Raw genomic sequence first — 27,855 nt, 5'->3', positions numbered from 1 at the left:
CTGCAAACCGATCATCAACCGTTGCTCAAGGTTTTCTGTTTTCTTGGTGAAATAGAGTCTTGAACTCGCTATACCTGCTAATACGGATCCTAGGCTAGTAGGCTGGATCCAGACTTTCTGGAGTCTGGAATAGTTGACGAACCTCCGTTATCATTCCGAATGATTCACAATGAGCTCTGCCAGGTGAATAATGTTCTTTTGATAATTAACCGCATTATTGTGCCTCAAAATCTCTTGAATTCGCACATGAAGGACATCCAGGAGTAAGGATAATGAAAGGACATTTGAGATCATGCGTATGGTGGGCTAAGATCGACCACCATGTGGAGAAATTTGTACGACATTTTCACGGGTGCTCGTTGGTAGCGGCTCCGAATCCACCAGAACCAATGATTAGAAAGGAGCTTCCATCACGGCCACGGTCTCCCGGAAGGTCAGTTTGTGTAGACAACTACAGCAGATACGTGGAGGTCGTCGAGATGACAGATATTTCAACCAAAGCAACCAATCCAGCTGGAACACAATCCCGTATTGGCCTCAGATAAACGGGGAAGTTGAACGACAAAACCGGTCAATATTGAAACGACTGAAGATAGCGCAAAGAATTACGTCAGTACCTGCTTATGTATCATGCCGCTAACCACACGACTACCGTGAAGCCACCATCCGAGTTGATGTTTGGGCGTCGCCTACGAACAAGCTTCCTAGTGTACCATCGGTGGAAATTGAAGATGGAGTGATAAGGGATCGGGACAGAGTCGAGAAAGAGAAGGGAAAGCAAAACCAAGTGAAATTCAAGTTGGTGATCAGGTTTTAGTGAAGCAGGCTAGACATGAAAACAAACTCAGTACTGGAAAACAAATCAGAAGAAGCGCAGCGCATCTTAAAGTCATTCCAAGTTATCTTGTTTTACATTCTGATGCAGATGAAGATTCAGTCCCATCGATTGAAGAAGCTGTACCTATTAAGGAGAAAGAAACCCATTGTGAAGATGTAAGTACTGATGAAACGGCAGGACCTACAAGAGCTAAGAGAGCTAGAACAGAATCGAAGCTCTTAAAAGACTATGTAACTTATTGATAAGGATATTTTATGCGATTATATTTAAATAAAGGGTAGGGTGTAGGGTTCTTGGTGAAATACATTCATTTTAAACTAGCACACCTTATACATTAATCTTGTGAGAGTCTTGAACTCGCTATACATGCTAATACGGATCCTTGGTTATAGAGGGCTGATTAGATGGGAGAGAGAGAAGAGGTCTGTGTGATCGAGAAGTTGGATAAGGCTAAACCCTATAGACACTCTTGCTGTATAGACCTTGATACTCCTGCTGTACGATTTCGACATCCATCTAATGTCATCGCATCATAGGCCCGACGAGGAGCAAAGTAATTCTCAACGACACCGTCAGCAACCTTCCAGTCACGCACCGGATGATTGTGGACGTGAAAGTATCCAGTTCTTCAGCAAGTGGTGAATTTCCTGAACAAAGGTTGGCCAGCATATGCGAAGCAGATTTCTGATCCTGATGTCAAGAAGTTTTTCGCCAGACGAGATGGACCTCAAGTCGTCGACAACTGTGTTATGTTCGGCGATCGAATCGTCGTACCAACATAGTTTCGCAAGCGGATCGTTCGTCAGTTGCATCGTGGACACCCAGGAATGGACCGGATGAAGTCTTTGGCCTGCAGTTACATCTACTGGCCTAATGTTGGCGACGATGTGGCGCAGTTTGTCCATCAATGCACTGCATGCGCATTATCCATCTCCGCACTGCTCCCTACCACCCGCAGTCCAATGGCCAAGCGGAGCGTTTCGTTGATTCACTCAAGCGTGGCCTCAAGAAGCTAACCAAGGGGGAAGGCTCGCCCACGCTGGACCTGTTGAAGAAACCTGTTCCTGTTACTCAAGGTGCCAAGAACGAGCAGAACGAGCAGTTCAATCGTCAGCATGGAGCAGTCAAGCGCGACTTCGAAGAAGATGACCTGGTCTATGTTGAGCAGCATCACAGAAACGCCGTCCTGGATTCCTGGTCGAGTCGTCGAATGGAAAGGTTCTGTCAACTGTATCGTTTCCCTGGAGATAAACGGAAGACCGAAGCTGGTGAGGTTGCATGTCAACCAAATGCGGCCTCGTCACAATTTTGATGTCCCAGAGCAATCGACGCAGCAGTCACCATGGGAAATCCTGCTTGATTAGTGCCTGTCAACCCCGATGTCGCTATTCTTGTTGGTTCCATGTCACTCGAAGCTGATGATCCTGTACATCCGGCACGAATCCGGTGGTCATTCATGAAGCTGCTGCTCAAAATGCAGATGTGCAGTCCGCACAAATACCCGTGCTATCTGCACCAGTTGGAGAATTCCTACGACGTTCCGTACGTGCAGTGTTGGTAAAATATCAAAAAATCAAATCTCACCAACGCTCAAGATCACGCTTGATTTTCGTAGACAAACATCAACAAGCAACTTACTGCGGTTGATTTTGCAAGCTGTGATATCGCAGCTCGGAGTATCAAGCTAACAAAACTCACCAACTGCAAATCTCACCAAACTGTGGTGAGATTGAGTTTGATGATTTTTGCTTTACACCCGAATGCAACCGAAACTTCCATAACGGCTTGCAGCAGTCCCTTCACGTCTGCCTTCGGTGAAGAGTAAAAAGAGATAGCAAACTATGCGTTCTCTTTCTTAAAAAAAACGATGTGCAACGGAATCATGTTTGTGTCGAGTCAACTCTCAGCTTGATTTTTGCACGTTGTGAATAGTCTCGCAATATCAAAGGAGCTTGGGAAATCAATATCAAGCATGATATTTTGTTCCAGTATCACGCGTGATATTGCGAGCGCATGAGAGCGGAAAAATGTCAATTGATTTCTGATTTTGCCAACACTGCGTACGTGAATCAAGAATTCCAAGATGGCTCTCTTGCTATGATATATTCTTAAGGGGGAGATGTAGAAGACCCTGTCTGAATGATAGCAGACAGATTGTCATTAGTATTCCAACCAACAACCAAGTTAGATGCAATAAACAGTAGCTCCTAACAACAACTAGGTTTACTTGTTGGCCTTGGTTACGGATATAACAGTTTTCATCCTGATTTCTGGAACCTAGGATGCCTTGCTTATTTTTATTGCGTTTTTGGGCGCTAGTTGTAAATTTTGTTTACATCCGGATTTCATTTTGGAGGATCTTAAGAAACTTCCAGCCAAATTTTCTCGTTTTTGGGCAATATTGGCCAATTTTGGAACATTTGAAACTGGTTTTGGAGATGATTTTGAAAATCTAGGACACTCAGCTTAGTTTCTTGCTTTTCTGGACATCCGGAACCAATGTTGGAGGACCCTGAATTGGGTCAGATTCATTATTTCATTCCATTTTCATCGTGATTTCTATAACCCAGGACGCCTTGCTGATATTTTATTGCGTTTTTGGGCGATATTGGTCACTTTTCTGACATCCAATTCCCATTCTGGAGGATTTATCATGATTTTAAGAAATTTCCAGCTCAATTTATCGCGTTTTTGGACAATATTGGCCTTTTTTGGAACAGCCGAAACCGGTTTTGGAGGATGATTTTGAAAACCTAGGGCGCCCAACTTAGTTTCTTGCTTTTCTGGGCATTATTGCCCACATTCTGGACATCCGGAACCGATGTTGGAAGAATGTAGTCAGATTTGTATTTCATTCAGTTTTCATCCTGATTTCTAAAACCTAGGATGCCTTGTCCTTTTTTTATTGCGTTTTTGGGCGCTATTAGTAAGTTTTTAACATCTGAATCTCATTCTGGAGGATTTATCATAATTTTAAGAAACTTCCAGCTCAATTTATCGCGTTTTTGGACAATATTGACCAATTTTGGAGCAGCCGAAACCGGTTTTGGAGGATGATTTTGAAAATCTAGGACGCTCAGCTTAGTTTCTATCTTTTCTGGACTATATTGCCCACATTCTGGACATCCGGAACCGTTGTTGGAGGACCCTGAATAGGGTCAGATTCATTATTTCATTCCGTTTTCATCCTGATTTCTATAGCGTAGGACGCCTTTTCTATTTTTTATTGCGTTTTTGGCGATATTGGCCACATTTCTGACATCCAATTCCCATTCTGGAGGATTTATCATAATTTTAAGAAATTTACAGCACAATTTATCGCGTTTTTGGACAATATTGGCCTTTTTTTGGAGCAGCCGAAACCGGTTTTGGAGGATGATTTTGAAAATCTAGGACTCCCAACTTAGTTTCTTCCTTTTCTGGGCAATATTGCCCACATTCTGGACATCCGGAACCGATGTTGGAAGAATGTAGTCAGATTTGTATTTCACTCAGTTTTCATCCAGATTTCTAAAACCTAGGATGCCTTGTCCTTTTTTTTATTGCGTTTTTGGGCGCTATTGGTGTTTTTTTTTACACATCCGAATCTCATTCTGAAGGATTTATCATAATTTTAAGAAACTTCCAGCTCAATTTTCGCGTTTTTGGACAATATTGGCCAATTTTGGAATATCTGAAACCGGTTTTGGAGGATGATTTCTAAATCCAGGACGCCCAGCTTAGTTTCTTGCTTTTCTGGGCAATATTGCCCACATTCTGGACATCCGGAACCGATGTTGGAGGACCCTCAAAAAGGTCAGAATCATTATTTGATTCCGTTTTCATCCTGATTTCTATAACCTAGGACGCCTTGCTAATATTTTATTGCAGTTTTTAGCGATATTGGTCACTTTACTGACATCCAATTCCCATTCTGGAGGATTTATCATGATTTTAAGAAATTTCCAGCTCAATTTATCGCGTTTTTGGACAATATTGGCCTTTTTTGGAACAGCCAAAACTGGTTTGGGAGGATGATTTTGAAAACCTAGGACGTTTCTTGCTTTTCTGGGCAAAATTGCCCACATCCTGGACATCCGGAACCGATGTTGGAAGATTGTAGACAGATTTGTGTTTCACTCAGTTTTCATCCTTATTTCTAAAACCTAGGATGCCTTGCTCTCTATTGGTAATTTTTTTTAACATCCGAATCCTATTCTGGAGGATTTATCATAATTTTAAGAAATTTCCAGCTCAATTTGTCGCGTTTTTGGACAATATTGGCCTTTTTGGAACATCTGAAATCGGTTTTGGAGGATGATTTTGAAAATCTAGGACGCTCAGCTTAGTTTCTTGCTCTTCTGGGAAATATTGCCTACTTTCTGGACATCCGGAACCGATGTTGGAGGACCCTAAATAGGGTCAGATTCATTATTTCATTCCGTTTTCATCCTGATTTCTATAACCTTGCTTAGTTTCTTGCTTTTCTGGGCAATATTGCCCACATTCTGGACATCCGGAACCGATGTTGGAAGATTGTAGTCAGATTAGTATTTCACTCAGTTTTCATCCGGATTTATAAAACCGAGGACAACTTATTTTTTGCGTTTTTGGGCAATACTGGTCGCTTTTTTGACATCCGGATCCCATTCTGGAGGATTTATTATGATTTAAAAATACTTTGAGCCTCAAGCTCAATTTATTGCGTTTTAGGAAAACATTGACCAATTTTGGAACATCCGAAACCGGTTTTGGAGGATGATTTTGAAAATCTGGAAAACCCAGCTTAATTTCTGGTCAATACAAAATAAACAAATTTTAGATTTTACCTCTCAGAATTCCATGAAACTTTGCATGATTGTTAGCTAAAGGCAATGAACCAAGTTTGTGCTGGAATTCGGCCATTTTGAATCTCGCGAAAAACTTCAAAATGGTGTATTCGAGATTTTTCTACAAATTATAACTCGAAAATGTCACTTCCAATCAAAATGACGTTTGAGACAAAGTTGTAGGAAAATGGATTACCTTTTCTGAAAGAAATATATTCTCGCCAAACTGTTAAAAATTTCAATACAAAAAAGAACATTTTTTGAAATTATAATGATGTTTAAGCATGCTAACTCTTCTGAATTGTATACAGCAGAGGCCTCAAAATTGAACAAAATCGTAGCACATCAACTTTTAGTATAAATTTTGAAGTTTTTTCCACTATTTATTTTTATAATTTTTCACGCAGAAAACATAAGTTTTAGTCCAGAAAATCTTTTCCAATGAACAGTGGGCTAGGTTAAATCTAGCAGGAAAATAAAAATTACGCTCTGCTATTTAAATGACGTCTTCAGTAAAGTTTCTTGGATTATTTAAAACTTTTATTTAGTTTAAGTTTTAGCCGCAAAGATGGCGCAGCGATACAAACTTTTTTATTTCAGAAGATTGAGGTTGGCTGACTTCGTAAAAGTTGTAGAAACAACTTTACTGATCAATCCATTTTTTCCAGATCAATGCTATTATTTTTAGAGTACCGAAAAATATGTATCAAATTAAATTTGAAAAAAACGTATTTTCTGGATGTATTTAAAAAAATAAAATCACATATGCCATCGATTATTCAAAAATTTACATCGAATAGACTTTAATTCCTCAAAATATCTTATAGGTATAATGAGCTATATTTAAGATACTGAGATTTGAATCAAACAATATATTTTATTTAAACAAATGCAGGTCAAGTTCGAATGGTTCTTCCGATCTGCATTGAGGTCCTCAACAACTGTGCCAAATTTGAATGAATTAACCCTAGTAGACAGATAGGTCTTCTTTGCAAAACGGTTTTGTCCCCAGAACTGGTTTTCAAAGTTTCGTTCCTACGATTTATATTCCAACAAATAATTATCTGAATTTGATTGTTTTCCACTTCATTCAAATCCACCGATAGATTTCCTTATCCTCAAAATACATTGAGAATGCCACTCGACTCCTTAAACATAGCCAAATACGCCCAGGCGTCCAATTTGAATAATTGCCTACTAGACTTCAAGAGTACCTTCCATTCGACCCCTAAGGGTCAACGATCGTTTAAATATGCATAAATCTCCATGAAAACCACATCCCACGATCAATAAATCTGTCATATGTCATTCGCAAAAGAAAAAAACTAGAATCCTCCTGCGATGCAGGCTGAAATATTAACGGTTCATCAAACAAAACCGTGCGAAAAAAAAACGACCATATAAATTCGAAATCATTCACCCCGGTAGTAGCAGCACCAATCTCACCTATCAACCCCATAGACAGAAGGAGACAAGCAAGCACAATAACAGCCATTGTTCGTGGTGTGTCATCTGTGTTAGGATGATACTTGAAATCGTAAACAAACGACACCGAGACACGCTTTACATAACCAAAAAAAAAAAAAAACAGAAGAAGAAGATGAAGAAGAAAAAGTGAAATGAGACGAAGCCAAGTGCTTGCTAATGGGGTGATGGTGGCTGCTCAGACGCATTCGCCACCGGCGTCGTCGTGGGAGTTTGGGCGATATGTTACACAAGCGTCATCACACCCAAAAAGATTTTAGTGGGAAACGTCACGGTCGGGGCTCAATGTTGCACTCGATTTAACCGCCGCTTGACAGACAAAAGGTTCGCTTTTTCCGAGATTAGGCGAATCGCTCTCACTAAAGTGCTGTTTGTTTGGAGTTGGTTACACGAGAAGAGGCAAATTGTGTCTAATGGCTATCGTTGCATCTTGGAATCACTGCTGGAAGACAAAGTGGCTCGCAATCTTGACGTGCAAATTTTGATTGTAAACAAATATGGCTGTTTGGTGAGCGGGTGGCTGTAGGAAATTTGGGAGGGCAATGAAGAAGACTCATAGAAGATGGGAAACATTAGTCTGAAAGTATATTGCATTATTGAGAAGTCGGTAATTTTTCAAAGGATTACCGTAAGTCTGTCCGTTTTGATGTTGCAACTACTGACGGCATGGCGGCACCTTGCTATGGGGAACAAGTTAATCAAAAATGAATGCGTGAAGCAGTGTTGGCAAAATCGTCAATCAAATGATATTTTTATTAAGTTCCATTGAAACAAAATATCATGCTTCATATTGAATTTACAAGCTCGTTTGATATTGCGAGATTATTCAAAACATGTAAAAATGAAGCCGAGAGTTGACTCGACACAAAAATGATTCCGTTGCACATCGTTTTCTTAGAAAGAGAAAATATAGTTTGCTATCGCTCTTTACTCTTCACCGATGGCAAACACGAAGCTACTGCTGCGGGCAGTAACGATAGTTTCAGGTCGCATTCGTGTGTAAATCCAAAATCATGAAACTCAAACTCAACACGGTTTGGTTGGAATTGTAGCTAGTGAGTTTTGTTAGCTTGATATTCGTAGCTACGATATCACAGCTTGTAATATCATCCGCAGTTGCTTGCTTGTTGATTTTTGCTTCTCATGTTTCTCCATGTCAGAAAAACTACATTGCTTCGAGCTTGTCCAGCTTCCTGTTGCAAATATTTCGTGGATTAAGGGTGGATTGCTCTCCCCCTTTAATGGAGCATCCTCCCATCCACGAGGGTTTGTTTTGCCCGGAACAATATCTCCCAATCCAATCCCCCGTTCCGACCGGTTTCAGCCAATCAACGAGTTCAACCACCGCCGCCAATCGGCTTTGCCATAAATTTAACAAGGAGAGATTTTTATAACCCTCAATCTCAGCCTTCTCCCAGCATTCCTACAACCTGCTCTGCAGACCACATGCGAACGTGCCGAACACTCCATCCATTCATATTCAAATCACTGCTGCCCTGATTATGCGGTCAGCGAATCCAGCAAATCGGTCCGAACCGATCAAACCGAATCCGCCACCTGTCCGCTCTGAAGGTGCCGCGCTTGACGGATGGTTTGTCATTGCCACCGGACAACAATAGGGCTTTGTGTGGCCGTCGGGCACTTATCGATGATCGGAACGAATCTTTCCCAGGCCTGCCTGAAGCGTCCACCCACCCCCGGCCACACCTCGCCGCGCTAATTAATGGACGGCCACCACGGATAATTGGATTTGAGCAGCAGCCGTAGCGGCGCACTCACTCTCGCTCTCATTTTCCACGGATTCCATTCCATTGTTGATTTGGTTGTTGTTATTGTTGTTGTTGCGCAGACAGAGACCACCGCAAACGTGTCCAGTTCAGCGCAGTAATTAGCGCAACTCGAATTTTATGATGTAAAAATGAATGTCACGTCTTCGTGTCTTGGTTGCGGTCGTTGGTTTCTCGCTTCTCTCGAGTTACAACATCTGGTCCGTCCGCGATCGGCTCCGCCGAATTGGGTCAAAGGGATTCGTGAAAGTATATGGTGTAAACCTTGGTCGAGTGCGTGTGTGTGTGTGTGAGGGGCACGTTCACATAATGACTAATGATCGTCGCAGAATGACAGATTCCATTGTTTCAACATCATCGTCGGCACACATGCGGAAGTGTTAAATCAAATCGGTGGAATCCAGTTTCGCATAAACAAATTTTGCACTTTGTTTAGCAAGCGAATTGCCTTGCAGCAGGTGGTGAGCCGAATAAAACAAATCTACAATTAGCTTCGTTTGGCATCTAGTCGGAATTTTGAGCTTTAAATTCTATATTTAGCCGAAACATGGATTAGGTCCAAAGTCTATCCCCGCAGCCATGTAGTGACATTTCCAGTTATTTTCATTATTGGAATAAGCTTTAAAATGACCGTTTAATGCGTGTACGACGATTGAGGAGAAAGAGTTACTTCTGTTTATCTGTGCCATAATCTAGCATCTAATACGACAAGAAACGTTTTTGAAGCCTAATTAATAATAAAAGCGAAATTAGATACTTAGGACCAAATCCATTGTTCGGCTTGACTGATCGCGATAGAAAATTGCTACAGCAAATTCAAGACCATTTTTCTTCGGGATCCGGTGGAGCTACCTTGTGGCTAGTAACAAACGAATAGCTAAATAAAAAAAAAACAAAGAGAAACGATCAATCAAACGCTGCATTATTGGGGTGGAAGCTGTCAGGGAGCCAGATTTGATCAATCATCGATAGATTTACCTAACTTTATCTAATAAAGGCGAACGAGTGAGTGAAACAGACAAGCGCAGATACGCTGTGCGTACACATATTTACGAGAAGCAGAAAAAAGTAGTTGCCTGCCTCGGGTGGGCCAATTATCGGTGCCGACGAACGGGGAATATACAAAGTAAATGCGCGAAAGAAATACCCCTAGCGGCGAAACTGGTTCGCCGTGCCGCGCAATACACCACCGCCTTCGCCGTATAACCGTTGTTGGTGTGCGCTTTTCGGTGTTCTAGACAACAACGACGACGACGACGACGACGAAGCGCGCCGCCACCGCTGGCCTATTGGCCTAGTAGCATGTCTGTATGGACAGTGGCGGCTGGCAGTTTTCGGACACTTCGAGATTCGTCGGCTAATTTTGCCTAGAACCGGTTCAATATTTAATATAGGGGGTGGTGATAAAAATTAGAATTCAGTACTGTTTGGAAGCTTATTTAAAAATACATATGCATCATTACCGGTTGGAAGTGTCTAGCGAACCGGTTCGTATTTTTTCCGATTAATTTACTTTATGCATTTTCTGTTCTACATGATTATGAAATATCTATAGTGATCTAATCGGTAATTAAATTCATATCATCGCTTTAAGCCGTTTACCGATTCATATTACCGTTTCATAATTTTGACTCTTCTTACAAAGAAGCTTTTTCTAAAGGCGTGTTTCTTGGCAACCACTGAAGTGAACTGGACGCAATAACCAGCAAATGAAAGGTACCACGGCTTCATAGAACGCTTTTGATTGTTTTTTTTTTTGAATCGGTCAACTGGTTCCGGCGATATGGCTGGAACATGTTCCGGTTTGTATGGGCCAAGAGACTATCATCCAACCTGAAACTAATAAAACCCATAATGTGACACATAAAGTGACATGAGAAAGTAAAAACCAGTTCAATGGTAGTTATTTTGGGTGCCCAGGACGACATTTGCCACATCCGGTCATGTTCCGGAAACCTCCGGAGGTGTGATCAATTTTTGAATAGGCTCAAAATCCATCATGCGATACCTCAAATCAAATGACAATTTACCTATTACCACACATCATATGCCGGAATTTCTATTGATAAGAAGGGTCAGTTCTCCCCATAGGTGGGTTAGCTCAGGTTTTTACCGTGTTTCGAACTAAATTCGTGGTCGCTGCGGTAATAAATTGAGTAATTTAACAAACCATACTATTCACAGGGTGACCACTGAACCGGCAAAATCGCAAAACCGGAAGAACCGGGAATCAACCGGGAATTTGATTGGAAATTTGACATATATTTTTACTAATTCAAAATCCAAAGTCCAATCTAAAATATTTCTCTCAGAATTTTGAATCTAGCATAATCTAGAACAGTTTTCTAAGATCCGGATCTTGAAATTTTTAAAATACAGTCATTCCATAGCAAAAGGTGGTTCTCAGAATTTGGTAGAAATTTGTAGTTTGGTTCCTTATAGTAAAATATTTGACCCGGGTTTTTTTTTATTATGGTGACCATTTCCTATTAGGGTGGTCCAAAAAGTGTTTTTTTTTATGGTTTTCAAAAAGGACTTTTTTCAAAAATAAATTAACATTTGAAGCAAAGATCTAAATGTCAAATGAAAGGTAATTAAAAATACGTTTTAGGAAAAGTATAATAACATTAAAAATTAGGATAATGTATTGAAGTCATTGTATTGTTTTTATGGTTTTCATGGTTTGTAGATATAGACCGCATTTTTTTTTATATATTGTGTAAAAAAGCCTAAATTTTCCTGGAAAAATATTAAAGCATATTGCGCTCTCTGTCTTTAAAGGGGCTGTTCATAAACTACGTAGACAGTTTAGGGGGGGGGGGTGGGGGGTTGACACGGCTCATACAAATTTTAAAATTTTTGTATGGACAATTGTCTACGCAGGGGGATAGAGGGAGGGTCAAGAATCCCAAAAAACTGTCTACGTAGTTTATGAAGAGCCCCAAACCATGAAAACCATAAAAAACACAATCAATGTTTTACAATACAAAATCCAATTTTTTAATATAATAATATTTTTTCTAAAAAGTTTTTTGAATTAACTTTTATTGGATATTTCGATCTTTAAAATCGGCCAGTGCTTTAAAAGTTATAAAAAAAAAGTCATTTTTGAAAAAAAATCGATGTTTTGGACCACCCTAACATGGAAATGGTCACTCTAATGACAACATTAAAAAAAATACGGGGCTTATATCTTGCAATAAGGAACAAAACTACAAAATTTTACGAAATTCTGAGAACCACTATATCGTTTTGCTATGGAATGACTGAATGAGAATTGGTTGTAGGAAAAAATCATGGGACTTTAAGTTCCATGAATAGTTAAAGGTGAATATTCATCCATCTTACTTTTCGAATGCTCCAAAAACTTTGAAAAATCCCGGTTTTTCCACCCGAGAAACTTTAGGATATTCGCCACTCTTGGGGCTATTCATAGCGTGTAAAATAACCAAAGAATTTTGCACCAGAGCTCCAGAAACCTCACTGTGGCAGACAGAGTTGAGCTAGGATTTCCTACACTCAGTCTACCATAGCCACAACTTCTGAAACTGTCGGGATTCCAAGAATTTCAGACATTAAAAACTACAATAATTTCCGAAATCTTTCAGAGTGTTCCAAAAGTACCCTGATCTTTGATCTTAATGCTTTGTTAGCCTTGAAGGCTCCATAGGTTCCGAAAGTTTCTAGGATTTTCAAAGGTCTCTGGATCTTTCTAGAAATCCTAGTTACTCAAAAATTGACGGTTTTATCTTCGAACGACGGACCATCTTTGCGAAGTAGATGAAAACAGTGCTTGCAGGAGAAGAATGAACCACGAGCTGGCGCAACTCTATGGTGAATCTTGTACCTAGAAAATCGCTATAGGTGGAAGGGATACGTTGTAACAATGCCGGACACCAATTGATCATTTTGTCAAGCTTCTGCATTCATGTTCCATCAGATGTCACAGCTGTTGTTTGCGGTGAAATCTATCGGAAACTAGACACAATCTGTTTTCCTATAATTGTTCACAGAGGACACTGCATTGCAAAACATGTCTGGTACCTCTATATATGCATTTAGATTATTATTCGAAGTCCCTCCTTTTTTACACATTCTGCACACAAAATAACTCACCCCTCACAGAATCTCCCGCCGAATTTTTTGTATGGGGCGGGGCATAAAGTATCATTTGCGCAGAATATGTAAAAAAGGAGGGACTTCAAATGTTAAAGCAAATGCATATATGGAGGTACCAGACATGTTTTGAAGTGTCAGGTACTCTATTTTGTAATCTGTGAAAGGGAAATCACAAATCGAGTGTCAACAAAATACATGGCATGTTGAGAGATTGAGCTCGTGAGAGAGAATTTCTCTCTCAAATTTGAATTTTTTTTGGCTCGCTGGGGACTGGCAGTAAAGCAGGTAAAATTGTATGGGGAAAAATCATTTTTATTTAATTGTAGCTGGTTTAGCATTAATTTCCGGGAAAAAACTGAACGACAAAGCGCCTGACTTATTTCTTTAGGTTGTGGTTCACTTTTTTTGACCTGAATTTACACCGAAAGCGAATTATTCTCACTTCTCTCAATTTATATATGGGGATTTTTATCACTTCCTACCAGCGGAACAGCGCCATCTCTGTGGAAAATGGTCGAACAAAATGATTAATTCCACAAAAATTGAATATGTAGTTAGACCAAATGGAGCAAGATCGTGGAAGAGTAGGACGGTCAAGAAACCGAGTTAGTTGTACATCAGGCCAAATTTTAAAGGACGCTTTGGACCAACAAAAATAAAGTAACTAAAGAAGCAAGAGTGAGAGCAAAAACGGTTGTCACTAGGTCACCGAGCACCTTACATCACAGCAAATCTCTTCGAATACTTTCCAGCCCGGTGACATGAAACTATGCAAATGGATGCGCCATTAGGCCACCGAACCACTCAAATCATTACAAACCAGTAGGAGACCTTGACTGATACCACCGTTAAACTCTGGTGACGCTCGTAATGCATTTGGCCTCTTATTAACGTATCTCTAGATCCAAATCAAGACGACAGAAAGTGTCAACGTTTCTTAATTTTGACGGTAAAATATTGGAGGTGCAATTTGAAAAAACGAAAATCGACCGCGTTACGAAAAATGGTCAGGCTTTGACCACTTACAACTCTGTCAATAGCGGATGGATTTTAATTCTAAACAAGCCAATCGATTGAACATTTCTCTACAAATCTGGTAAAATGAACACTTTATCAATTTTCAATAGGTCACTATTGAAAATTACACAAATGTCCAACTGTTGCAATGGTGATCAAAATTATCACCGATTGTCTGCAAAAAGCGCTTTCCCTAACACAGATTTCAAAATCCAATTCCATCCGGTCTCGCCGAACGGTGCTTATTCCATCAACGTGTGTGGTGGTGTCGGGTCGGTTGTCATTACCAGCAGCAGCAGCAGTGCTTTCGGCGCGTGGCGAGCTCCTGCCCAATTGAGCGTCAATTCACCGAAGAAGGAGGAAGCAGCCTCACCGCTACTGATCAGATTCAGTAGCTTTTCGTGAGTCGCTGTGGGCCATCTATGCCAAGCGCGTCATCCTCGTTCCAAACACCGTAAAGCTCGCTAGTCTCATATGTGTTGAACACCCTAATAGCATAGGGGTAACTCTAAGACGAGAAGGTCCCGAAGAAACGTGCTCAACTTTTCGGCTCAGCTCTGGTACTCTCTTCGGTCCCAAGCTAATCGATGCATCCCTCGAAACATGGAAAAATCCACGAACCCCTCATTTGATCTGTCAAACTTTCATAGCGAATAAAAAAAAACATAGTGTAGTACTAGAATTTCGACTTGAATGGGGTAATGTAAATCGATGTGCTTGGGACCAATAGGCTAGTCAAGTAGTGAGCCAATTTAAAATCGTTAGTTTCCACCGGTTGCTAATAGCTCAGCATTACTCAACCATCACGACAATTTCTATTTTCTATTTTCTGGATATCAGTCAAGTTCATCAATCGGATGTCAGTTCTCATAAGTTAAATCAAACAAACCATGTATTTTTAAGGCAACATTTGGGGGGTGCAATTTCAAAAACCAAAGTCGGTCGCGGCATGGAAGTGGTGGGAGATAATGGATTTTAATTCTTAATAGGCCAATGAATAGATCATTTTTCTACGAATCTGTCAAAATTAAGACTTTATCATTTTTCAAACGGTCACTATTGAAAATTGCACGATGAGTATAACTATCACCGATTGCCTGTGAAAAGCGCTTTCCCTAACACAGATTCCAAAATCGAATTTTGCGTGTGGTGTCTGGTCGTCGTCAGCAGCAACAGCAACAGTGCTTTTGGCGTGTGGCGTTGTACATTTTTCTCCAGTACACAACGAAAGGCAATCTGCAAGCAGCTAGCTATTAAAACTGTCCGCAAGAGCCCTCGATTCACCGAAGAAGGAGGAAGAAGCCGCACCGCTACTGATCGGATTCAGTAGCCTTTCGTGAATAGCTGTGGGCCATCGCGTCATCCTCGTTCCAAACAACATATAGCTCGCTAGCCTCATCTGTGTTGAACACCCCAATAACTCAGCACTACTCAACCATCACGACAAAACGGTTCTTTTCAGGACCACCATAAATTATTGTTGTTTAAGAGTTAATTTTCATTGAACGTTCGCTCGCCTTGCTGCCAGCCACATTACCCCTAAAGCTCTTTAATAATGTACTCAGCAATCAAACGTTTGCGGTCAAATGCGTAACAGTAAATTCTTGCAATGACCGGATACAACATGACCTTTATCAATAAACCAGAAACCCTTCGAATTAAGGTAAGGTTTTCTCCAGGACGCTAGAAAAAAGAAAAAAATGTCGAATTCATATGATTGATCGCGAATATCTCGCGATTGGTAAATTTTAGCAAGTAATTCCTTCAATCAATTTTTGGTTTTTTTTTATTATTATGTACTGAATAAACCAAACATTCCGTGTGTTTTGTTCACGAAAATGCGTAATTTTGTCATCAGAAAACGAGGCGTTTCCGTGATGGGAAAAAAAGTGGTTTCCCTAACACAGTCGCCGAATATTGATACCGAGCAGTAATCCTACGTCAAATCAACGGTCGTGTCTTGGATACAACCTCTTTTTTTTAATTTGTATGAATGATTGCCGAAACATGGCGAGGCCTTCCTAATAAATTTTACGGGACAAGACTCGGCTTATTTTCCATCGGAGATGATCTTGAAACATGGAAAAAGGGTTACTCTTCTATGTGATTCGTAATCTTCTATTCGTTGTTCGCTAGTTTGAAATGGTTGAGACTACCTAAGTATCATTGCAGGTTTTACCGTAGTTTTAAAGCGTTCTTCTAGTCTAAACAATGGTCTGCAAGACTTTAATAAAACCCAAATGGTTACTTGGGTAGGGAGTAGGCTCTGCCCGCGGTCGGTTTGTATTTTAAGGAGCTGTCACGATTTTTCGGGTTTGAAAAACATTACCGTTAGTGGTTTTGGTACGGACTGTTTGGTTTTGAATTAAGGAAAAATTGAATGTTTTATATCAAGAGATCTTCATTGCAGTCCCATTAACTTTACAACAATTGTAGGAACTTTGAAGAAGTTCTGAGGAATGAAACGAAATGCTAAGAATTTCAGTGAAGCTCCATAAACAAACTGCGGGAACATAAGGGAAGTTAACATACTGAAATTATGGGGAACTTACTGGAAGGTTTAAGATCCTCGAATCGGTTCTTTTAACATCCGAAAATTTTCAGGAACTTTTATAAAAGAAACCTTGAAGGGTATTGTGCAAGTTTTTCAAAAAGTTCTAAGCACCTCTCATAAAAGCTAGATCTAGAGATCTTTGGGGAATTCCAGAGCTTAAGAGCAGTTCCGATCAGAGTTGCGACCTATCACAATCACGATCGCCAAACAGCTGATGGTAGTAAGGCTTTGTACATTCTTATCAATGAGCTCGTCGAAGCTCACTCCATGACCATCTATCAAGTTGACGGAAGAAGTAAAAAGCAACTGGTGAATGTCGTCTTCTGTTGTGATCCATCACCGATCTGGTCATTCCCGACAATCGCGACACTCATCTGTGCTCGTTTTGAAGCAGTTGCTGCTTTGCTTGCTTATGTGAGTGTGTTGGTGAGTGAGCCCAACAGTTTCCGTTTCATGTTGCCTGCTTTGTTTGTAACTCACACAGTCGCGCCTGCCGAGACGAACTTGGAATGCGCAGGCATTGTTTTCATTTTCTTCTGTCGTTTCGCTTTTTTTCATGATCGTACTGCAGAAGTCTTCGCTGTTTTCGTTGTGCTTTTTATCATCAGCAGCGAGTGTAAAGTTTTGCTTGTGAGCAGCGACCTGGTGATTGTTGTTTGCCATGGCTCTAACTCTCACTGCGTGACAAAACGATCTGTCAGCGATAGTCGGTTGATGCGAAGACGAGTGTCACGTGAGTGTCATGATATTTTGCATCACTGGTTCCGATGACTTTAGTTCAGACTTTTTGGAGCAGTTTAAATATCTATAATCGTAAATTTAGAAAAACTGAGAACCCTTAAGATGTTCCGAGAATTTCAGGGAAGTACAAAGAATCTATGAAAACTTTGGAAATATTTCAGGAACTTCACAGAAGTCCAAAGAATTTCAGGGAAATTTATCTGCAATAGAATTGAGAGCTTTAGGGAAGCTTCGAGAACATCAAGACAGATCAGAGAATCAAAGGGCAGTTCAAATAATTTCAAGAAAATTGTAGAAACCTTAAAGAAGTTTCGGAAACTTCAGAAAAGCTCCGATAGAACTTCTGGAACGTGATAAAAATTATTTGAACATCCGGGAAACGTGCGAATATTTTAAGGGTGTTGTATCATGGAGATTTCAAGAACCTTAAAAATTGTGAAAATTCAGCTAAATTGATTAGAGAATAACAACGAAGTTCGATTAATTTAAAAAAAAAACAATATGCGAGAACTTTTAGTAAGCAGCGATAAATATCTTAAAAAAATTCCAGAGAACTTATAATTAAGATAGTTTCATGATATTCAGTGAGGTTCCGAGTACTTAGAGGACGATTAGAAAAATTCTATGATTAATCCAAAAACGTGAGAGAATGTTGAATATATCTTTATCAGAAAATTTGCCGGATTATTAAACAAATTTAGAGAACTTCAGGTAAGCAAAGATAAGCTCAGGGAAAATAAGTGAGCGTTTTTAATGGTTCTAATAGTTAAGGGATTGTGGAATCTTCAATGTAAATCAATTAATTTCAATAAAATTGCGGGTTCTTAAAATATGCTGATCAATTCAGGGCTGTCTAGAGGACTTTAAATAAATTCAATAATCGTTTAGGTAGTTTTAATAACACCAGGAAAGTCTAGACGATTGCAGAAGTTTTAAATTAGTGTCGATAATTTAATGGAAGTTTCATGAACTTCAGAAAAATCATGAGAACTTCAGTGAAAATCATAAAACTATAATAATTATTTCGCTCTAATTCCATGAAAATTGCGGGAGCACAAAAGTTCCAGAAATTTAGAAAAACTTCGAAAACTTCACAGAAGTACAGTGGTCTTTGGAAACATTTCGAGAACTTCATAGAAATCTATGGAGTTTCAGGGGAGATCCGCGAACTTCAGGAATTTTAATGAACATTAGCAAAATGCGGGAGCATTTGAAAGAAGTTTAGTTAGCTCCGAAAATTGGAGAAATTTCAGGGAGAGGTCAGTCTCGTCAGTTTCATAAAATTAGTGGGAAATTTAAAGCAGTTCCTAGATTTTCAGATAACTTCAGAGGCGTTAAAAATTCTTCGTATAAGTTCAGAAGTTCACTGAAGCTTAAACATTTTAAGGGTGGTGCAATTAAATTCAGCACAGTACAACAAGCTTCATGAGAACTGCAAAAACTTTAGAGAAGTTTTGAGAATTTCAGAAAAGAACAGAGAACCCAGTTCCGTTAACATTTGAGAAGTCACATAAAGTTTAAAGAAGTTTAGAGAATTTCAGCGAATTGTTAAACCAAAATTCATGATTGTTAGTAAAATTACGGAAACTTTAGGAAGTCCTATAAGGTTCAGGGAAGTTTAAGAATTTGATGAGTGGTATTGTAAGCGTCAGACTAGTTTCTCAAACTACAAAAGAACTTCAAGGCAGATTCATTAACTTCAGGAATAATTTGTGAAATTCTCAGAATAGTCCATTCCATATTCAAATGAAATTTCGATGAAGCTGTCCACCGAATTCAATTTTCTTTTAGTTTTCCTCGGAATTACCTTGAAATTCTCCACAATAAGACACCCTTTGGAAAGATTATCAGAATATTAATTGAATTCAGATTTCCTTTTGAATCTTGACACTGAATTCTAGCAAAAATGAGAGTCATTTCCCATAACAAACAATTTCGAAAAGTTCCACACAAATCGGTGAAGTTCGATTTAAATTTTTTCGCTATTTTGCCTGGAACTGCTCTATAGAGATCTGCACTGGATGAGACCTTCATCTCAATTTTTAGCAATAGGAGAATGCACCTAGGTTCAATATTACTGGCTCCAATTTATATCGCCGTACATGATTGCATGATTAAGCTTCGTCCACTATGAGGGCTGAAATCGAGCAAAATTTACCACGAAAAAAGACCTTGATCATTCGATTCAAAAAACAGGTTTACAGAAGTACAGTGCAGGTGGGTTTTTGCCGATATAATAAGGAAAGACGTGCACAATGAATCACTTTTCGAGAACTGCATCAGGTGAGCTCATTACCATAAGTGGAATTTGGTTTGCCTTTTTCCAACTGGAAATTTCCTAAATCGACAAGAAATCATCTTTTATGACGGCTTTAAAAACAAGTGCTTCATATGTAAATAGGCGCCAGGTTCTAATCACTTTCCCTCTTGCGTCAGAAGAAATTCCCTATCAAGCTTCGAGGGAGCGATTTAGCCTTATCTGCAGTAGCAAACACATATTTATTTCAAATCAAGCAATGCTCGACGGTTGTCGATATTTAACTGCTATGTCATTCCCACCAGCCAGCACTTTTTCTACCCATTCTTGTTTGTTTAGCTTCAATCAGTTCGTAATAAATTGCATCAACTGGCCCCCGTTGGCGGAGCTTTGAGGTTTAATAACAAATTGAAACATAACCGTAATTGATTGCTTCTTCTGCCTGCTCACAAACATGTCTCGCTAAACTAACGGCTTGGTTCAATTAAAACGATCACAACAGTAGCAGCACCAGCAGCTTCTCTCGATTATGAAATGACCTGTCATATTATGTTCAACAGTCGTAGTCTTGCAAGAACTTCCATTGCTCAATCTGAGACAAGCGGACCGTGTGATTAGCAGCAGCAGACCAATGAAATCCAGTCCACAAAGGCAGCGGCGATGGGCAGTACCTAATCGAAAAAGCTCGCCTGATGAGCTAATCGTTCGGGAGTTCGTCACCTGACCAGGCGTTCAAGTCTTTTGGAAGCGTCATCTAAACACTTGCAACAACAACAACAACAACAACAACAACAACGGGATGAAATAGACTTCAATCAGCGAAAGTGAACGAACCTTCTCCGCTTCTCTCGTGTAGACCAGCCACCTGTTGTCGTTGTAGGAGGAGAGATGGAGGACAGTTTTTCCGTTGCTTTCGGTGAGTCTTCGGTGTGCATCGTTGAGAGTATGACTGACGGTGCCGGCATAGGTTAGGGTGCCTGTTTTTCTCTGCCCGTTTCCAACTGCCAGCGAATGTTTACCGTTGATGAGGTGATTAACCGATTGGCGTTGATGGATTTCATCCAGCGCGACAAGAAACGAGCGTCATATTTTCACTGGTGGTTATGTTTGATTTGCACAATCACCCACTGAGCGGCACCGAGTGGTGTGCCTGCCGATGGGCCGCGCAGCTTCCATGAACTTCCAACTCGCACGCACTTGAAGGTTGTGTTCTAAGCGGCATGCAACCTCTCCGTCGTCGTCGTCGTCGTCGTACCGGCTACCACAGTGGAATATGTCAATCTCTCACGAGTTCACGAGAAACTACTGCTCCGACCGATCGACACGGGGCGGAGGGGTGCATGACACAGTTACGATGTGCACTTGATACCAATTTTGCACCGTGCTGCTCTCGGTTGTCCTCCAATGGGGCAAGATAAACGATTTGGACTAGATCAATCAAATTAGTGCCGAACCGGTTCGTGAGATTTTTCATTAGCCTATTGGTTGCGCTTTTGCTGCTGGTTTTCGCAGTGTCGATGCCGCGCTGTGACAGTGCTGGTTGAATGTTTCAGGAAGCTCGCGACCTGCACTAAACCCACAAACGTGGGAAACTCTGCCCGCACAATTCAAACTCGATTTCCTTCGGTGCTATTTGTAACTGCATTATTTGCATGCTGATTGGATTCAACTTTCCTTCACACCTACCGAGCGCGCTGGGTCTGCATTTTATGTGTATCATAAATATTTAACTGCCACGCCACCTATCTTCTGGCGTGTGTGTCGGCGCACACAGCCATTTGGTGTTTGCCTCCGTTAGAATGTGTCAACATCATCATCATCATCATCATCAAACATCGCCGGTATTGTCTTTTTACATAACAATCGACCTAATCTCGCTTCTTCTTTGTCTCTCCTTTCGATTTCACAGCCATGCAGTTCACAGCTCCTTCCGCCTTCCGCAGTTACACACCCCTGCATGCGAGGCTACAGCTCCGTCCACACACAGCAGCCGGCCGGTCCGATTCGGGAGTACAACATCGATCCGTACATCCTGCTGGACGACGAGCTCAAATACATCTTCGAAGATATCAGACAAGTAAGTAGAATGGTTAGATTTAAGCGTGTCGGGTTTTTAACGGCTCGGACGCACCCGGCCTGGCATTTGTTTTGCCTTCCAACTTTACGATCATCCTACGAGCGGGATCGTAATCTTTCTGACTTCTAACTCCGTAGAGTAGGGGGCATTTAACGCGTGTATGGTAATTAAATATCTTGATCGCAGATGGGACCATAGGCTTGACGTTGAGAGGGGTTGATTTATGAGTTCGGAACCATCATGTTATGGTCAGTTTAATGTCGTAAACATGTCACATTACCGTTCTGGTGTGTTTTTGATGTTATACATGGATATTGTACTTCAAATGATTTGCTACCAAATCGAAGACAGTGTAACACCAAGGCTTGTGGCGAGTCACTTTTTAGTGACTTGGTAACTTTTTTCAAGCCAGTCACTAAAAAGTCTCTTTTATTAAGGCCAATTCACTAAAGTCACGTTTTCTTGTAATAAGTCACTATTTCAAACTTTTTTAAACGTGAATTTATTTCAAGATTGATCATTCTTCTGGATAGGCCTTGTGTTGACGACCCTGGTATAGAGCTTTTTTTTTACGTTTAATCGTACTTCTCTATCTACAGGGTGTCCACTCATTTGGCTAAATAAAGTTCCCAAGAGTTTTCCAGGTTTTTCCATAACTTTGGCGGATAATGTCCAGGTTTATAACAAGAATGCTATTTATGAAATGCGTTAAAAATATGAAAACGTATTTAAGACATGACAATCAGTTTTAAAGACACAGATTTAGCTCAAATCCATTAAATGTTGAAGTTGAACACTTACTTTTTATTCAAAGTGTTTTTATTTTACTTCATACGCGAAGTTAGTGTCTTCAGAGTTGGTTGGAAATGCAAACATGAAGCTTTAGTGTGATAATTTATTAGCTAGAGAATGATCTTTAGAAGAGGGTAGGTGGATAGTTCCGTTAGGGTACGGCAGTATGAAAATTGAATAGAAGTTGAAAATGAGCGAAGGGCCATTAATGCGACAGTTTTTGAAGTCAGACGCACATCTTTTGCCTAACCCGTACGATGTACGCGGAGATTTGAAGTATGTCTTCAAGTCTACAGGCAAAAGATGTGCGTCCTCCTTCTGCTCATAACTGACTGCGGCTGTGGAATAGGTCTAGCGACGTTTCATCACTACCTAAAGCCCCACGTCCCTCCCCCACACTTACTTTATTTTAGTAGGTCTAAGATCACAACATTTCTAATGTCTTGTCGTTTCGTACTATCAAAAATGTGGAAACTTTAATGAAGTTCTATTGATCTCAGAAAAGAGAGATCTTTGGAAATTCCAGAGGTCTTAAGAGGAGGTCCCCGAAACTTTAGTCCAACTTATTGAATTGGTTTAAAATCTATAAGCGTGAGCTTAGATAAATTCAGGATAGGTCCATGAAGTGCTGAAATAAAATCGAGAACCCTTAAGGTGTTCCGAGAGATTCAGTAAAGAGACCTTCAGAAAATTTATGAAAACTTCAGAAATATTTCAGGAACTTCACAGAAATCCACAGAATTCCAGGGAAGTTTAAAGGTGTTTGCGAGAATTCCATTTATTTTAAATCAGAACTGAGATCTTCATTAGAGTTGAGAGTTTTAGGGAAGCTCCGAGAACATGAAGACAGATCAGAGAATTAAAGGGCAGTTCAAAAAATTTCAAGGAAATTGCAGAAACCGGAATTTCCCGAAACTTCTGTTTGCTCAGAGAAAATTTCTGGAACGCAATAAAAATTATATGAACATCCAGAGAATGTGAGATTATTTCAAGGGTGTTATATCATGGAAATTCAAGATCTAGAGAACATTCGAAAATTTAGCTCAGTTGATTAGAGAACATCAACGAAGTTCCATTAATTAAAAAAAAGACGAGAACTTTTAGCAAGCACCGATATTTTCAAGAAATTTCAGATAAGTTCTAAGAAATTTAGATATTTTTGATTGTTGCATTATATTCAGTGTAGTTCCGACTGCTTCGAGGACGATTAGATAACATCAGAAAAATCCCATCAACTTAAGGAAATTTGTAGCGACTTACAAGGAGTTGTGGGAATTATGGGATATTCCTAAAATTCTATGATTGTTCCGAAAACTGTAGAAGCTTCAGGGAATTATAAATATATATCAGAAAATTTACCGGAACATTTTATCAATTTAGAGAAATTAAGGTAAGCATAGAAAACTTCTTACGAGGAAAATAAGTGATTAAAGGCAAAGTTCCGTGAGCGTTTACAAACTTTATAAAACTTAAGGAAAATTGTAGAACTTAAAGGCAATTAAATCAATTCCAGTAAAATGGTGGATTCTAAAAAAGTACTAAGGCAATGCAGTCTAGAGAATTTTAAGGCAATTGAGAAATATTTTTGGGCAGTTTTAAAAACATCAGGAAACTCTAGAATATTGAAGAAGTTATGAATTAATATCGATAATTCAAACTTCAGACAAATCTTGATAACTTCAGTGAAAATCAGAGAACTCTAATAATTATTTCGCTGCAGAGTGGAAGCCTGAAAAACTTTCCGAAACTTCAGAATAACTTCGAAAATTTCACAGAAGTACAGAGACCTTCAGAACCATTTCATAAAAGTCTATGGAACTTAAGGGAAGACCCGAGAACTTCATGAACTTTTATGGACATTTCGGGAGCATCTCAAATAAGTTTAGTAAAGCTCCAAAAACAAAGGGAATTTCAGGGGAGTTCAGTTCACTTAGTTTCACTAAATAAGCGGAAAATTTCGTGAAGTTCCCAGATTTTCAGAGAACTTTAACTCTAAAAAACTTCAAGAAAGAACGGATATCCTCAGAGCAGAGATATTCCAGAGCAGGGAAATAACAAATTAAAAAAAAAAAGTTTCGAGGAATTCAGTGATTTGTTAACACTTAAGAGAAGATTCATGATCGTTAGGAAAATAGTGGAAACTTTAGGAAGTCCGAAAAAGTTTAGAGAAGTTAAAAGAAATGATGAGAAGTATTTCGAGCATCAGGTTAGTTTCTCAAACTACAAAAGAACTTCAAGGCAGTTTAATAAAATTCAGGAATATTTTGGGAACTTTCAAGTAGTTATGAAGACCTCAGATTAGTCCATTCCATATTCAACGGAGATTTCTCATCAAAATTCGCATGGAGTTTACTATATTAAGCTTAGGCTTCACATGAAGTCTAAAATTCCTCAGAAGTACCAGAAGTAGGAAAAATTAAAGGTCCTTGCCAAATCCCGGTTTTTCATGTTTTTTCAGGTAGTAGAAGCTTGGAGGTTTGATCATAAACTTTCTATTAAATCTTTCTTAAAGGTTCCTATCGTACATGTATAAGCGTTTATGAGAATCTAATTGAATAAGTCTAAAACATCAAACATATATTTGTTATGCCAAAAGAACGACTAATTTTCTTCCCTTATGTCACTTTTTAGTCACTTTTTTACAACTATAAGTCACTATTAGGTCACTTATTTCTTCAACATGGTCACTAAAATCACTATTTTTGACAGCATTGATCGCTACCAGCCCTGAGCGTATCGAGAATACTGCAGAATTAAATGCCTTTAAAATGTAAACCAGTTTTTGGATCAACAATTTTCACTATCAAATTCGATACTTTGACTTAATTAATTATGCTGGGCACCTTCACCAACGTGAAAGACTTCCATCCTAGGCGACTGCTAGCTTTTTTACTTTACCCTTGGCTTATGTTCCTCGAATTGCTTGATTTTTGACGTTGAATACGTCTTACGGGAAGGTACTAGGGGTAAATCGACAAATTGCAACCGTCACGAAAAGGTGTAAGGTTTTGAACGCTTATTACTTTGTCATTTATAGATGAAATTAAAATCCAAATACACCAATCGATAGGAAATAACTCCCAAAATCTGCTACAGTAAATGCTTTTACAACTTTCCTTAAAAAAATGTTGAAAAATGTACAAATTAAAAGTGATAATTTTATCGCTGTTTTCATGAAATAAACGTTCTCCTCAAACCCAGTCGTCATAATCGAGTACCATTTGGTTGCACATCGTGCTGCTTGAATCTGAAAAGTTGTAAAACAGCGCTGCTTTTGTGCCTCAACTCATTTTCGCTTTGGTCGGCGGTTGAGCAGGTGGCAGCAGCAGCAGCAGTATGAAGCGTGCTGCGTTCGATTTTTGCACCTCGAACCTTGCGCATCGTTCCTGTCGAGATCACTGTGGCTGCTGGCTTCTAAGTTGATCAACCTCCTTGCCTGAGTGATAACAATCCCGCGTCCTAAAAATCTCGATTACTTTTTCGAAAGGACATATCAGCTTTTGTAAACAACGCATTTTATCGTCGGTTTGGCGTAACTGATAGCTCGTCCACGCATACTTACATCAGTATATCAAGTAGGGAAAAATTTCCCCTATCTTGTGGTAGTGTTAGCATGCGTGGGTGAGCTACCAGTTACGCCAAATCGACGATCAAATGCGTTGTTTACAAAAGCTAATACGTCCATTTGAAAAAGTAATCGAGAGATAATTCTTTGGCTGAATCCCATGAATCCCGCCTGGTATTGCCCCACCAACTCTATTGCAAATGGTGACAGAGGGCGGCATAGAATTTGGGAGAGTACCTTGTAGGCGGCGCTCAGCAGTATGCTCGCGCGGTAATTGCAGCAATCCAACTTGTCGCCCTTTTTGTAGATTGGGCATACGACACCTTCCATCCACTCCTCCGGTAATATCTCCTCCTGCCAATTACCCAGTGCAGCGCTCTAGCCAGTGCTTCACCACCGCTCACTTGGTAGTTGATCTACACCAGTTGCTTTGTTGTTCCTCAATTTCAAAATTTCTTGAAGATCAGGGGCCGGTAATCTGTCGTCTTCTGCGCGAGCTCCAAGGTATGTTCCCGTGCCACCTTCGTTTTCTACTACTTCTACGTTGAGGTGCTCGTCATAGTACTGCTTCCACCTCACACTCGTTCGTGAGAAGGTTACCGTCCAAGTCCTTGCACATATCGGCTTGCGGCACGTAGCCTTTGCGCGAACTATTTAGCTTCTCGTAGAACTTCCGTGTGTCGTTTACGCGGTACAGATTTTCCATCGCCTCGCGATCTCGGTCTTCCTGCTGACGCTTCTTCCTTCGGAAAACCGAGTTTTGTCTGTTCCGCGCTTGTCTGTATCGCTCGACATTCAATCTCGTGCGGTGTTGCAGCATTCTCGCTCGTGCTGCATTCTTCTCCTCTACTAACAGTTTGCATTCGCCGTCAAACCAGTCATTTCTTCGGTCCGGGATGGTAGTACCTAGTGCCGCTGCAGCAGTACTACCTATGGCGGAACGGATGTCCTTCCAGCCATCTTCAAGAGAAGCTGCGCCAAGCTGCTCTTTCGTGGGCGTAGTTCTGGGCAACTCCGGCGTCTCTTAGTTGCTCAATGTTGGGTCGCGGCGTTCGACTTCGACGGGTGTTATGCACCGTCGAGAGTTTTCAGCGCATGCATACTGCAACTAGGTAGTGGTCCGAATCTATGTAGTTGCGTGGTTGAAGTGCGCCATAGATTAACCTATCGCAGCCCGGGAAACCGACAATTTGCAGTTCCATGTTCCGAGTTTCCAATCGTAGCCCTTATTTCGTCGCGTAGGTCTGTGCCGATTGTTCCGATCAGAGTGTAAAATTATTGACTGCCTACTGTTTTACCTGACTTATAACGAATGTACGTTGTATACGAGTACCCCGAATACAACGTATAGTTCGTCTAATTTTACATTGTAAATGCTATGCAAAATTAGACGAGTCATACGTTGTATTCGGGGTACTCGTATACAACGTATATTCGTTATAAGTCAGGTAACACAGTAGGCTGCGTGTGAAAGCACTGCACTATTCAATCCATTGCTCTGTGCAGACCGTTTGTACCAAACGGTAAAGGACGAGGCAATGAAAGAGCCAACAAAAACATTCAGTCACTCACGAGCAGGCGACGCACACCGCTTGCCTTCGCTCACACAACATGTTATTGAGTCATTTTTCAATAGAAAATGTACACTCAGTCATTCAAAACAAATATTGGGTACTATCACGGCAGAATAAACGTGTTGACTGAGCTACTGACTGAGTGCTCGGCTGTCCCCAGGTTTGGTGAAGCATTTCCTCTATCACCGTACTATGGTTACCGCACCAGTGTTCGCGTCGCACCTCTTCATTTTGCTATTGC

At 40.2% G+C, this 27,855-nt stretch overlaps 1 protein-coding gene across 1 annotated transcript in view; it reads left to right on the top strand.

The window, feature by feature from the left end:
* Positions 1 to 27,855, top strand: part of qless (decaprenyl diphosphate synthase subunit 1 qless) — a 236,724-nt gene that overhangs the window by 124,394 nt on the left and 84,475 nt on the right. The window contains exon 3 of the mRNA XM_065222150.1: positions 21,516 to 21,683. Within this exon, the coding sequence (XP_065078222.1) occupies positions 21,516 to 21,683 (168 nt within the window). The remainder of the gene's footprint in view (positions 1 to 21,515; positions 21,684 to 27,855) is intronic.

This window comes from Ochlerotatus camptorhynchus, unplaced genomic scaffold, assembly GCF_037179485.1.
Source record: "Ochlerotatus camptorhynchus isolate MF236.1 unplaced genomic scaffold, CSIRO-AGI_Acam_v1.1 ptg000158l, whole genome shotgun sequence".
Lineage (NCBI taxonomy): Eukaryota > Metazoa > Arthropoda > Insecta > Diptera > Culicidae > Ochlerotatus > Ochlerotatus camptorhynchus.
The sequence above is the reverse complement of the archived record's forward strand: the minus strand, read 5'-3'. Positions and strand labels throughout refer to the sequence as shown.